A 12710-nucleotide genomic window follows, 5' to 3' on the forward strand; every position below is an offset into this window, starting at 1 on the left:
TGACCCGCCTTTTCAACACGCGCCTCTGGGGTCTGCCCGACTGCCTTATGCCGGCAGTAAAGGGATCCAGCTGTCTCTTTTCCAATGAAATCTATTAAATATGTCAAGTCTACAGACAGCATGCAGCCAGCTCTGCCCAGTGCTTCTCTTCCTGGGCTGGGGGCCGGGAGCTCGGTTCCAGGGCCAAAGGCTCTCAGCCTGATACCTGTGGGCTTCGTGTCACGGCTAGGGGTGGGGCTGAGGTGGGGTCAGGAACGGCCACGGCTGGACCTCTCCCCATTCCTCATGGCACCTGAAGCCACAGCACGGTACCTGGCAGAAGTCACGAGGCCACAGGCACATTTACAAAGCAGAGGCTCTTTTATTAATATGTCAGAAATCAGAGACACAGTGGGTTTTCTAGGTAAGAAATCACCAACGTACAAAACCTTACAGCGTTCCTCCCGCTATCCGTACAAAATGATTGTCACGTGGTGTGGCGTAAGGCTGGGCTGGGGGAGGGAAGCGAGGAGGAGGGGCCAGATGGCGTCCCCCCAAAGCAGGGCAGGGGCACAGTGCCATCACGGCCACTGACAGGCTGGGTGACCCAGGGCACGTCGGCGAGTCTCACCTTGGTCTCACTCAGCTGTGACACGGGAGGTGAGAGGGCACCTGAGCTGGAGATGTCCCGGGTCCCTCAGAGCTCACAGCCCTGGGTGACACCCACTCCCTGCTCGATGGGCCTATGTGCAAGGTTGAGCGTCAACTTGAGGCAGTCATGGTGACCCAGAGAGACAGCTCTCCTTAGCTCAGTGACAAGGGCACCCCCGCTAGCTGAAGTCTGGCCCACCAGCACTGTTGCCGCTTTGCGTTCGCCCCATCCTGGCTGAAACCAGGGCCTTTCTCAGGACAGGGCTGGAGGGCTGCACCCTTCCTGGCACCAGCCATCACATGGCGGGGGCTCAGCTTCCTGAGGACAGGGGAAGGGACTAGAAGGAGGCCCAGACGCTCAGGTCAGAGGACTCATGCCCCCTTTAAAGGCTGCCCCTTGACTCCTGCTTCAAAAATGCCCGTTTCAATACACAAAAGCTAAAGGCACCCAATTATGCAGATAAAGTTTCTTCTCTGGAGAGGGGACGGGGTTCCAGCCTGGGCTCGGTGCCCCAAGTTGCCGGTGGCCCTCCAGAGACAAAGAGGACAATGTCACCTCCTGATCGCCCACCTGTGGGAATCCCAGTGATTCACTGTTTCCCCCAAAGGGCTGTGCTTTACAAACAGAAACGCCCACTTCTCCCTGGTGCAGGCAGAGCTGTGCAGTGTCCCGGGGGCTGCACCGAGAAGGTGTGGCCTTGGGGACGGCCAGGGGTGCAGAGCGGGGAGTGGGGGACGGCACCCCTGGGATCAGGCCCTGTCCTGCTGGGAGGAGGATGTGGCTGGGGGAGCCTCTGCTCGCCCACCTTCCTGTCCCGGGGGGCAGGGAGGCAGCAGAAAGCTGGGATGGGCCAGGATGCCCAGTGGGGGCCGCTCCCCCTCCCTCTCTGCCCCACACGCCATGCTGGGTCTGCAACCCAGGAGAGCCGAGCCAGAGCTCCTCTGCCCTGACGCTGCTCCGCTGCCACCAACGCCACTCACAAGGGCCACCAGCCCTGACGGCCTGCTCTGGATTCACCGTGGGTCCTGCCTGGACAATGCTCTATCCCAGAGAACTCCCCAAGGTGCCAAGGGACCTCAGGTACCAACCACTCCCGCCAGTGGGACCTTGGGGTGAGCTGAGTGCCCTCTCCTGCCTCAGTCGAGTCCACGGAAGGCAACTGCCCAAGGTGAGGGGGGAACTGACCACATGGACCGACAGGGGTCAGCCACAGGGCTGTGACACCCCACAGTGAGCGTCTGCTCTTTGCTCCCGCTCCCAACAGCGGAACCTAATGCACTGGTGAAGGACCTGCTTTGTCTTTAGCAGAATCCCAAATTGACCAAATCGTCTTTTTGTGTGAGCAGGATGACCCAAGGAAAAGGGATTAGTGGAGAAAGCCCATTCCAGGATGTGGTCTGGGTGGCAGCCATCGGCCAGCCTCTCGCCTGTGTGCCTCCCGCCTGGCCCCAATTCCAAAGGAGGCCATTTCAGAAGATCGTCAGCCATGAGGGCTGAAACCAAAGTGAGGGAGCGAAGGCTGGCAGGGCGGGACACGAAGCTGTCAGCGCAATCTCGCTGCCCAGTGCGGGCTCGCTGAGATCTGACCACACGGGATAATCGCACCCCTTGGTCACTCCTCCGATCAGGCCTAGGCTCTGGCTCCCTGAGGAGATGTTCTAGTGCGCTATCATATGCATATAAATACTGCCCCCAGGAAGGGGCTTCTTTCCTTCCTAAGTGGTTTTGTCCCTAAAGCAAGACACGGAGACCCCATGGCCCGGGCCGCAGGGAGCGCTCACAGGGGAGCCGTCAGCTGGGACGCAGGTCTGAAAGCGGCACAGGCAAGACGGTGCGGATCTGGCCCAGGGAGGGCTGGCCGCTTCAAGGCTGGCCCTGCAGAGAGGGGCGGAATCTATTCAAGTGGTCTTCTTGTGGAGGGGCCTTCTGGAACTTCCCGTGTCAGGAAGACTCCTACTGGCCTGACCCCCCCAAACCAAGCTGACTTCTGGGGTTAAGGAAGACAGGGCAAGGTGGTTACAACCAAACCCCATCGTCTGTCTGTCTCTTCCTTTTTCTCTGTATAAATATGTGCATATATATGAACGTGTATATATATATACACACACGTTATTTCGATACATCGTAGTAAAATAATACTATTGTGTTATTGCATAGAAGAGATGGCTTTCGCGAGCGCAGGTTAGGTGATCGTCTGGGAGCGCAGGCGGCTGCCTGGGGGCTGCTGGGTGGCGGGGCCGCCGCTGCCGCTCAGCTGTGGCTGCTGTTCCTCCTGCTTCCGGGCGTGCTCCTCGTACCACTCCTGGAGCAGAGAACAGAGGGGCTGCTGAGCGGGCCACGCCTCCCGGAGCCTGACGAGGTCACCAGGCCAGGCAGTGCTGTGACCTCCAGCCTCTGCCTGCCGGCGGTGAGGGGTGGAGAAGGCAGGGCTGCCAGCCCCACCCAGCTGGGACTGACAGGTCCCCTCACGCCCCAACCTGCTGGGAATTCTGAATACGGCCCCAAATAGAAAAGTTCCAGTGACACCTTTCCCTCATTAACTAGAGGTTTGCAAACCCCCTTGTCCAGGGTGCTTGGCACACACGAGTAGCAATAATCATCTCTTCCTTGTGAACCTCACCTTTTGTCGTTCACAAGGGGTTCTCTCCCCCACCCCCATGCCATCCCTTTTGATGTTGCAGGAATCAGTTCCCCATTTCGCAGCAGAGAAAACCGAGGCTCAGAGGCTATATAAAGCTGGATGAAGCCTCTTGGAACTCCCACGTTGCTTTTGCTGCCCTCCAATAAGGCTGTGAAAGCACTTTGAAAAAAACTGCACAGCTCACTTGCCTAAGACCATTATAGTTATATCACCCGACCTTTTCAGGGACAAGGGTATTCATGTAATTAAGGAATTAAAAAAAATATACCCTATGTTTCAAAAGAGTCTGAATCACAGAACTTTAGAGCTTGAAAAATACTGAGCCGGCCTCGTTCTGTGCCCCAACACTTCACAGAGCGGGAAGCTGAGGCCAGGAGGGGACGGATGGGCAGAGGCTGCGAACCAGCTGAGGGACTCGCCCAAGGTCACAGAGCCAGGTTTTACGACGCCCAAGTTCCTGTTAACCCCACGGCTCTGTGACACTGTTCAGTGAGCCACTGTGTATCTGCCCGAAGAACCCCGGCTACAAGGCCATGTGTTTTCACAGAGAATGTGTGAGTCACTTCAGGGTACTGCCGCCTCCCAGCCCTGTGGGCGTGGACACTGGTCATCACTGTCCCAGTGAAACAGAGGGTTTCCAGCTGCTCAAATGCAAGAAAACTGCGCAGTCACGGCGGCTGGCAAGGGAGAGCTGCCCCAAGCCCTGGGCCCCGCGGTGGAAGGACACCCCCAAAGCAGGGCTCACACCCTGGGGCCCGTGGTCCGTGGGCTCCGTCTGGAAGGCAGAGTGCCAGCCCTCATGGTGCTTTGCAAGATAGTTTACTTAGTTACCAATGTGGAAAGATCGGGAGATTTTGTAAAAAAAAAAAAAGATTTGACTTCTTTCTCTTAAATTAGAAGCAAAAAGCAAAGTCGAAAATCCCAAGACAGCTGGCGCAGCGGAACGTCTTCCTGCACCCGGCTGGACCAGGGAGAGGCCGTGCTCTCCGAGAGGCCCGCCCCAGTCAGCTCGCCGTGGCCCCCATGCCCCCTCTGCCTGGGGGGTCTCCTGTGAGACACATTTCATTTGCAGCTCCGGCTCAGATCAAGAAACCAAGGTGAGGTTCTGGAGGACGCATGAGTGGCAGTGACACATATGCAAGACCAGACGGGAGAGCGGCCTACGCAGGGGAACCAGCAAGGGTTCGAGGCGGAGCCCTGAGGGCCCCACTCCCAAGCCTGAGTCCCAGACTCCACTGGATGTGGTCCCAGCCCATGATCCAAGATCTCCCCACAGAGCCCACCCAACCCCCTCGCCCAGGCAGGAGCGGGGCAGCGAGCTCGGGGCGCTCCTACCTTAATCTCCTCTTGGTACATCTTCAGGCTCAGATCGCTTTTGGTCCTTGATCTCCGTCCCAGAAACATCACAGCATTTTGCTAAAGAAGAGCAGAGGCTGCAGGGACCTGCCCGTGCCAGGGCCCTGGTGCCCGGCCTCAGCAGGCCTCACCTGCTCCTCTGGCTTTTTCAATGGTGTCATTCAAGGGTGCCACCCCAACTCGAGGGGATGGACGGTGGGGGAGGGACTACACTCAGCTACAACCCGCCCTCCCCCGGCCGGGCCCTGCAGCTCCTCACCTCGTGCCGCTCTATCTGGGAGAGGATCTTGAGCAGCCGGGTGATGTCCGAGGTGGCTGCCCGCGCCTCCCGGTAGAGCTCCAGGACAGCAACCAGCTCGTCTCGGGAGATTTCCTTCTCAAGGGTGATGCCGCCGTCCACTGCGGAGAGAAGGGCAGGGCTGGGAAGAGGCCGGGGCTTGGAGGCCCCCGTCTGGCCTGTTCTGGTTTAGCCATCTTCCCTGCTCCCCCTGGGGGTCCTAAGGTTCCCTCTTTGAGCAAAACTCTGCATCAGCACACACGCCCCCACCTCCTGCCATCTGGAACTCGCGTCCCTTCCCTCGCTTCGCTGTGGATGCCAGGAGGCTGGTCAGGCCCGCAGCTTATGGGGGACAGAGGGGCTCAGGAGAGAGTCTCTGAGCAAAAAGAAAATGGCCAGAGAGCCTGATACGATAGAGATTTGGAAACAAGGAATAACAGGTATGAGGCAGTTCTGATGGAGAATCTGGAAAGCTATGCAATCCGGAAAAGGCGAGGTGATTATTAACGCTGGGATCATCAAGCTGCAGAAGGAAGTGCCACTGGCTGTGCAGTCCATGACATTCACACCATCTAAACCTGCACCGTACGAGCCTGTGATTCAGAAACCTGGCTATGATCACTGAAAGGAGAAACAGCTGAGTGACAAGTCTCTGGGAGACGGGACACGTGGGACAGAGAGCTGCTGTGTCCACAACAGCGTGTCTCTGCTTTGTGATTTTTCTTAATCTCTGACATGTATTGTTTTTACTTTAAAAATGAGATCAAGAGCATTTTTTGGTCACTAAATATTTGAAAATTAATACAAATGAGAGATCTAGAAAGACAAGCCAGAGAGAGAAGCTGGATTGCCAGAAGGTTGGACAACTAGACAGCTGAACTGGACAGCCAGCCAGAGGGGCCGCAGGCAGCCATGCTCCTGCACCAGCTCCTGGCACAGACCTTCCGAGTCCTGGTTCTTGCGGCTGTAGTTCATTCTGAAGACGAAGGCCTCGAGGATGAAGGCGACGATGATAGTCATCACCACCTGGCCGGACAGAGAGATGGAGGGAGAGAGAGCAGTGAGCTGCTGCAGGGCCCCACACCTAACGGAGCCCGGGCAGATGCGTCCCCGGGCCCCCCTCCCGGAGTTGCAGCCCAGTGAGCTGGAGACTTTGACAATGAAGGACCTACCATGGTCACAATGTAAAAGGTCATGAAGTAGAGGCGGCTCCAGTGGGAGGTCTGAGAGGTGACGCCTTCCTGGAGGCAGAGGGAAGCAGCCGTGAGTGAGGGCCGGGTGGGGGCAGGTCACTGTCCACCCAGGCTGCCCAGTGAGGGCCGGGTGGGGGCAGGTCACTGTCCACCCAGGCTGCCCAGTGAGGGCCGGGTGGGGGCAGGTCACTGTCCACCCAGGCTGCCCAGTGAGGGCCGGGTGGGGGCAGGTCACTGTCCACCCAGGCTGCCCAGTGAGGGCCGGGTGGGGGCAGGTCACTGTCCACTCAGGCTGCCCAGTGAGGGCCGGGTGGGGGCAGGTCACTGTCCACTCAGGCTGCCCAGTGAGGGCCGGGTGGGGACAGGTCACTGTCCACTCAGGCTGCCAGTGCCTCTTCACAGTCCCTTCCTCAGCTGCCTTTGGTTGTGGGAGGCAAAGGAAGGCGACCTCGTTCCTCTGGGCCTAAAAGTTCCTCTGTGCTACTCAAGGCCTGGACACTCCCCAGGGCAGTGGGGCTCTGGACTAACACGGACGGTCTTTGTCCCACATGGGGGTGGCACTTGGAAGAGTTTAAGGAATGGGGGGGAAAAAACCAGCAACAAACCAATAACTCTTGCCATGCTGTTTCTTGACTGAAAAGTCTCTCCCCCAGTGTGGGAGGAGGACAGAGGCTCGGAGGCTAAGTGGCACCTCCTGCTGCTGGGGCATGTGCGGGGGTGCAGGCACAAAAGCCAAGTCCAGCAAGTGCGAAGGTGGCAGATCCCGGGGCCCAGCCCATACTGTGGGCTCCCTACAGAGCGCCGGCCCAGGCCCGAGGACCCCACCCCCTACAGGCAACGGGAAGGGCAGCACATCCCACACCAGGCGCGGGGAGATGCAGAGCTGGCGGCAGAGGATGGTGGGGAGCTGCCCCCAGGAGCTGACCGAGGTCCTTACCATGATGATGTACCAGTTGTTGACAACTGTGAGCTCGAACAAGGTCACTGCCAAAGGGAATGAAGAAAGAGAGCACCTTGATCAGACCCACTTTTTCAGAGTCAGTTTCAAGTGGCCTCTCTCCACCCATCCTGGGTACCATGCACCTAAATGGTGGTGTCCTCATTTGCTAGCTTGGGCTAGACAGACCAGCCAAGGCCCTCCCTGAGTGCCTGCCCCACAGGGAGTGTGACATCTTGGCTGTCTTCAAAAGGGCACGCCCTTTGCCTCAGCAGCCCGTGACGGACCAGGGCTGGGATGGGTGCTGGGGAAGGAGCACCCAGACCTTCTCGCTGTAGATCTGGGGTGCCACGTGGGGCTCCCCTTCCTCTTGAGATGCTGCCTGGCAGGGCTACTTCTCCCCCAGCCCCTCCCTGGAACCCGGGAGCAGAGCTGTGTGGGCGCAAGCGAGGGGCGGTGCAGGGCACTGTGGCAGGCTGGTGTGGCTGGGCCCCACCCTGCAACTGTGGGGTTGTGACAAGAGGGGCGGCTCCCCAGCATTGGGCCGCATGCCCTCCCCGAGGAAAGCACAAAGCTCTTGTGCTCCCTGACACTGAAAAAGTATCAGAAAAAGGAGGAAAACTCAGTGGCTGAGAGAGCCCTGGGATCCGGCCTGGCCTGCACCCACGAGGCTGGGCAACCACACCCTCCCTCCGGGCCAGAGAAGACTCGAGAAAGTGAGGCCAGCAGCTCTGGAGGGGAGGCCTCAGACAGCCCTGCTGCAGCACATCTGGGCCCTGCGGTGACAGGGGCAGCAGGCCAGGGAGGTCCCGCCCGTGGCCTCTGCGCTCACCAAAGCTGTTGAGGATGTTGTCAAAGTTGTTGAGATAGTAGTAACCCTCTTCCACGGCGGTGCTGTTGCCCTCGGTGTGACTGAGCCAGCGGTAGGCGTCTGCCACCGTACTCGTACTGGCCGGGGAGACACAGGGCAGAAGGCAAGGTCACAGGACAATTGCTCACCTCGACAGGGGACAAAACATTTAAGCAAACCAAGGTCCGACCTGGAGCATCTGTCCTGGCCCAGCCGGGTGTCCTGCCCAGCCCCGCAGCTCTCGCCCAAGTTCCCGGCTCGCAGGGAGCCCTTGGCTCCCTCGCCTGCTGGGTGCTGGTGGGAACCCCAGACTTGCCCCCCTTATCTGCCTCCACTTGGCATTTCTCTGCTGCCCAGCTACCCGAGAGAGACGCCGCTGGGCGGGGAGAGAGGCAGAGCCTCGTCTGGACCTCCCAGTCTAGGACCGGCTTGAGGCCGGGTCCTTGGCAGCAGCATGGCGAGGGGAAGCTCCCGGCCAGGCGTGCTCCAGCACTCGGCCTGCGTGTGCCAACAGGCCGCCCTGTTCTGAGAGCTTATTGGCTGCCTTCCTTCCGACCCTCTATGGCTGATCTGCTGTATCTACGCGGACACTTCCGCACATCAGGTCCTTGGGCCCCCGGGGAGCTTCTTCAGAAGGCAGAGCCCTGGGCCCCTGCGGCTCCCGTGACAATTTTGCTGCACTCTTAAGCTTGTGCCCCACTGCTACAGGCTTCTGGTTCTGAGCTCAGCCTGACACTCCGAATGGCTTCCAGTGTCCTTGGAAACTGTCTTTATCGGTGCCTCAGGCCACATGGGCACATTTTAAAGGCAGCACTGTGATTTTATCGTGGTGGCTCAGGAGAAGGCAGGAGAAGGGAAAGGAGAGGTCATGGGAGGTTGTGCCCCACTCTCTGTCCCTGCCCCCGACACCTCCCCATGAGCGTCCATCTGTCTTATCCTACGGGCTGTCACTAGGGACGCATGTCTGCCCTGGCCCCCAGCCACCTCCAGAGAGAAGAGGGAGGAAGCTGGGCACTCAGGCCTCGGGCCCCAGGCTACTCCTGGCTCTGGAGCGGCCTTCGGCCCTCAGCCCAAAGGGCCTGGCTGTGCAGCTGATGGAGGCCTGGCTGGAGCGCGGCTCCCAGGCCTGCTTACGGGACGAGGAAACCGGCTCAGGCGTCCTCACCTGGGACCACCCTGTGGTTCCAGGCCCCTCCCTAGCTACGGCACTGAACGAAGCCCTGAAAGCAAGGCAAAGTGAGTCCCAGGGCTTGAAGGGGCTCGGCCCTGAGGACCCGAGGCCCAGGGGACCCACCCGGGGGGGGTCGGTGTGCCATCTTGGCTGCCAGGCCCGGGCAGGGCGGGGCCCCGCGGCACACTCACTTGCAGCAGTTGGGGTAGAGGATCCCACAGAAGAACTCCATGCCCACGATGGCGAACGAGTAGTAGAAGATGAGCAGGGTGAGGCCCAGGCTGGGGAGGAGGGTCGGAAGGGACGGGTGACTCAGGGCGCGGCAGGCACCGGCTCCTGCGGCAGCCCCGGCGTCCTCAGGCCCCCTGGGCTGACTGGGGAGAGGCATGCCCCTAGCCAGGTTCACCACTGCAAAGAGTCTGCAGGGGAGGGGCCTCGTGATTCGGGTCTGGGGTCAAAACGGCTCGAATCGGGACTCTAGGCACAGATGCCCCTTCACCAGAGATTCACCCCTTACCTGTGAAGGTAGACTCACAGGTGACCCCTTACCTGTGAATGTAGACACAGGTGGTAAGTGAGTTGACAGCTCCCTGCCCTCCCAACTACATATGTCACACAGGTCAGTGGAGGAAAGTGCCAGGGACACCTGTGGTGGTCCAGGTTTCAGTCTCCTCGAGACCCGCCAGCCCCTCGATGTCAGTCCTTTTTGGGACTCCTCCTCTCCCCCCGCTACCACCCAGCTGCCTGCCCCAAGGGGCACAAGCTCACGAGGCCTGGCCCTGGGGCCGCGAGGCGGGCGGTACCTGGCCATCCGGGGCAGCAGCTCGAACATGGTGTCCAGCACGTTGCGGTAGCGCTTCTTCAACTTAAACAGCCTGAGCGAGGGAGGAGGCCGGGTCACCACACGGCAGCGCACGGCCGCGGCCCTGCCTTCCACAGCACCAGGGGAGACGGCAGGCCCGGGTCCCGCACCCACCTGGGCGCCCACTTCCCTCAGAGCCGCCAGCCCGACACCTGGGAGGGGACGGTCGTGGCACCAGGACATCGGGGCTGGAAGGGCCCCGCCCTCAAGGGACGCAGAGCCACCCCGGGGCTCCTCAGTCTCCTCCCCGGGTGAGGGGGTGTCAGCGGCTATTCACCACAGTGGACAAATGAAGCCAGGAGGCTCAGAGAGGGACAAGGCCTCGCCTAGGACAGTGCTCAAACCCCAGGACAACGGGAACACCCACGCCCACAGAGGAGCCAGTGGTGTGTGGGAGGGATGCTGACATCCGCTGGCCCGGCCACCACCACCGGTGCATGGCCACCCCCGGGCCCCGGCCCACAGCCCCACCTCTCCTCCCAGGAAGGCCGGGGCAGGATGGTGGACATGTATGGGATGCCAGCGGGATGTTCAAGAGGAAAAGCAGGCTTCTGAAGACACAAGAGCTCAAGACCCCAAGGAGGAAGGGACACTGCCCCCGGCGCAGCGCGCTACTGGTTTCCTACAACGGCCCCTGGGAAAAAGGGAGACCACGCGAGGGATTTTCTTGACAAGGGGCTGTGCCAGAAAAGCACGGGGCTTTTTTTTTCTCAAAAGCCCCTTTGGACCCTCAGAGGCTGCGGCTCTCTGGTTTATGACTCTGGACACGTGTGATCCTGTGGCTGAGCTGACAGCACCGCAGGCCCAGCTCCCCTGAGCCATGAGCCTCGTTTCTCTTCCACAGTCGAGGCGATTGGCCCCAGTGGCAGGAGGCGGCAGGCAGTCTGCACGTCCCCACAGGGGAGACAGTGGCCGCCCAGGTGCCTCTGCAGGGGGCGTGCACCTCTGACCCCAGGCTTGGGAGTCTCTGGCTCATTCCAGCCACTTCCCAGACCAGCCCTCCCCCTGCCTGGTCACCTCAGCAGCTGCAGGGGCCGCAGGACCACTATGAAGTAAAAGGGCTCCATGTTGAAGGCCAGAGCCAGCAGTCCCAGGAAGGCGAGCGCCGTGACAGAGAAGTCGAACCTAGCAGGGAGAGGAGGCGCTGGGTGCGTCCGGCCCAGCCCCGGGCCTCCCCACGACAAGCCCGTTCCCCAACCCTGTTCCGCGCTCCTTGCAAGCAGCCACATGCCAACCACAATAGAGGCACAGTGTGCCTGCGGTGGCCCACGGTGGCCACGTCGGGAAGCAGCTTCCTGGCGCCTTAGGGTTTCTGAGGTTGGCCTGGTGGGGCCCCCAGGCCCAGCACATCTCAGGGTTGGGCCTCGAGGCTCTGACCCTCAGGGCAGAAACACCCGGAAACCCTCCTGAAAGTCCCGCATTGGTCTAACAACAGACGCCTGGTTATCCCAGTGACACCGACCCTGACGGGGTAACCGAGGGAGGGGCAGGCCGGGCAGTGGGAGGCCGCCTGGAGACCAGCGGGCCTGCCCCAGACAGGGTCCCCCCTCCAGGGATACCACCACGACCCTGAACACAGTGTTGGTACATGCTCTGCGGTTCTGCCCGACTCTTCTCCACTCCTTAACCAAGGTCTCGTGAGTGCCCCCTGACTTCACGTGAGTGACCTAACGAGGCGTCAGTGACCTCTTGAGGTCTCAGGGGGACTGGGAGAAGGGCCACCAGCTCGAGGCTGACCAAAGACGTGGTGTGACTTCCTTCTCTGTGGGCGTCATGGTTTTTATGGAGAAAAGAGCTTAGTTGTCAGGGAAGGTGTGGGGTTACATGACTCAGAAAGAGCCAGCCAGCCTGAGGACCCTCAAGTGGCCACATCCACGAGGGCCTAGCGTGGGCAGCCTGAGAGAGAAGGACAAGAGCCGGAGCCTGGGGAGCCCCCGAGCCACAGGACAGAAGCCCCGACATTCCTCGGCCCTTCCTCCTGCCGGCGCAGACATGGCGTGCATGCTGCAGGTACGCAGGGAGAGGCCCAGGCTCTTACTCTCTGACCTGGTTTAGAACATGCTCCCACTTACAGATTCCATCCGGAGGAGAGGTACTCGACGGGGCCCAGGCCAGCCACTTTCAGGAACAGCTCCACGGCGTAGACTGTGGACGGGGGCAGCGGTTAGCAGTGGGCCCTCCCGCAGCCGCTCCCACCCTGGTCCGGCTCCGTTTCCTCACTGAGAGGCTGCTCTGAGGTGTCCAGCCCCCCCGCAGGCTGCACACCCACGTCACACCCACACCACACCATGAGAGTGCAGGCTCCAGGAGAGGGCCCAGCCCAGCGCTGGTCAACTGTGGCACTGTGCATAAGCAGAGAAGCACCCTCCCCATCTTGGGGATGGCCCAGCCGTGTGTCCATCAGCAGGCATTTCCCACAGCTCTTCTGGGCCGGGCATTGCACCGCGCTGGGTGTGCAACAGTGAACAGCACAGTGCAGCGCCCCTCACATGGAGTTCAGAGTCCAGACAGGAGGAAAGACTGACGGGGCAATGAAGAGGCAGGGTGCTCAGGGATGTTTAGACGTAAAAGAGGACAAATGTCAGGCAGAGTGGTCTGGCAAGGGGACGAGGGCATCAGGCAGAGGAAGCCAGCTGTGCAAAGGCCCAGGGGTAAGAAAGGGCCCAGGGCACTGGGAGAAGGACACTGTTCGTGAGGGCTGCAGCGTGGGGGAGGGCGGTGGTACTGGAAAGAGATGAGGTCGAAGAAGAAGCCAGGGAGCCCCTGCGGCAGGCAGTGGGAGTCATGCCCAG

General features: G+C 60.5%; 1 protein-coding gene across 5 annotated transcripts in view; it reads right to left on the minus strand.

Annotated features, from left to right (window-relative positions):
- Positions 1 to 341: 341 nt before the first annotated feature.
- Positions 342 to 12710, minus strand: part of TPCN1 (two pore segment channel 1) — a 60418-nt gene continuing 48049 nt past the window's right edge. For all 5 annotated transcript variants that reach the window (XM_023647114.2, XM_070275459.1, XM_070275458.1 and 2 more), the window contains 11 exons: positions 11991 to 12063; positions 10936 to 11043; positions 9860 to 9931; positions 9248 to 9337; positions 7868 to 7983; positions 7036 to 7082; positions 6078 to 6146; positions 5847 to 5931; positions 4888 to 5027; positions 4608 to 4688; positions 342 to 2933 (listed from right to left, as the gene is read on the minus strand). In XM_023647114.2, coding sequence (XP_023502882.2) covers positions 2814 to 2933; positions 4608 to 4688; positions 4888 to 5027; positions 5847 to 5931; positions 6078 to 6146; positions 7036 to 7082; positions 7868 to 7983; positions 9248 to 9337; positions 9860 to 9931; positions 10936 to 11043; positions 11991 to 12063 — 1001 coding nt within the window. In that variant the 3' untranslated portion in view covers positions 342 to 2813. The remainder of the gene's footprint in view (positions 2934 to 4607; positions 4689 to 4887; positions 5028 to 5846; positions 5932 to 6077; positions 6147 to 7035; positions 7083 to 7867; positions 7984 to 9247; positions 9338 to 9859; positions 9932 to 10935; positions 11044 to 11990; positions 12064 to 12710) is intronic.

Source organism: Equus caballus, chromosome 8 (assembly GCF_041296265.1).
Source record: "Equus caballus isolate H_3958 breed thoroughbred chromosome 8, TB-T2T, whole genome shotgun sequence".
NCBI lineage: Eukaryota > Metazoa > Chordata > Mammalia > Perissodactyla > Equidae > Equus > Equus caballus.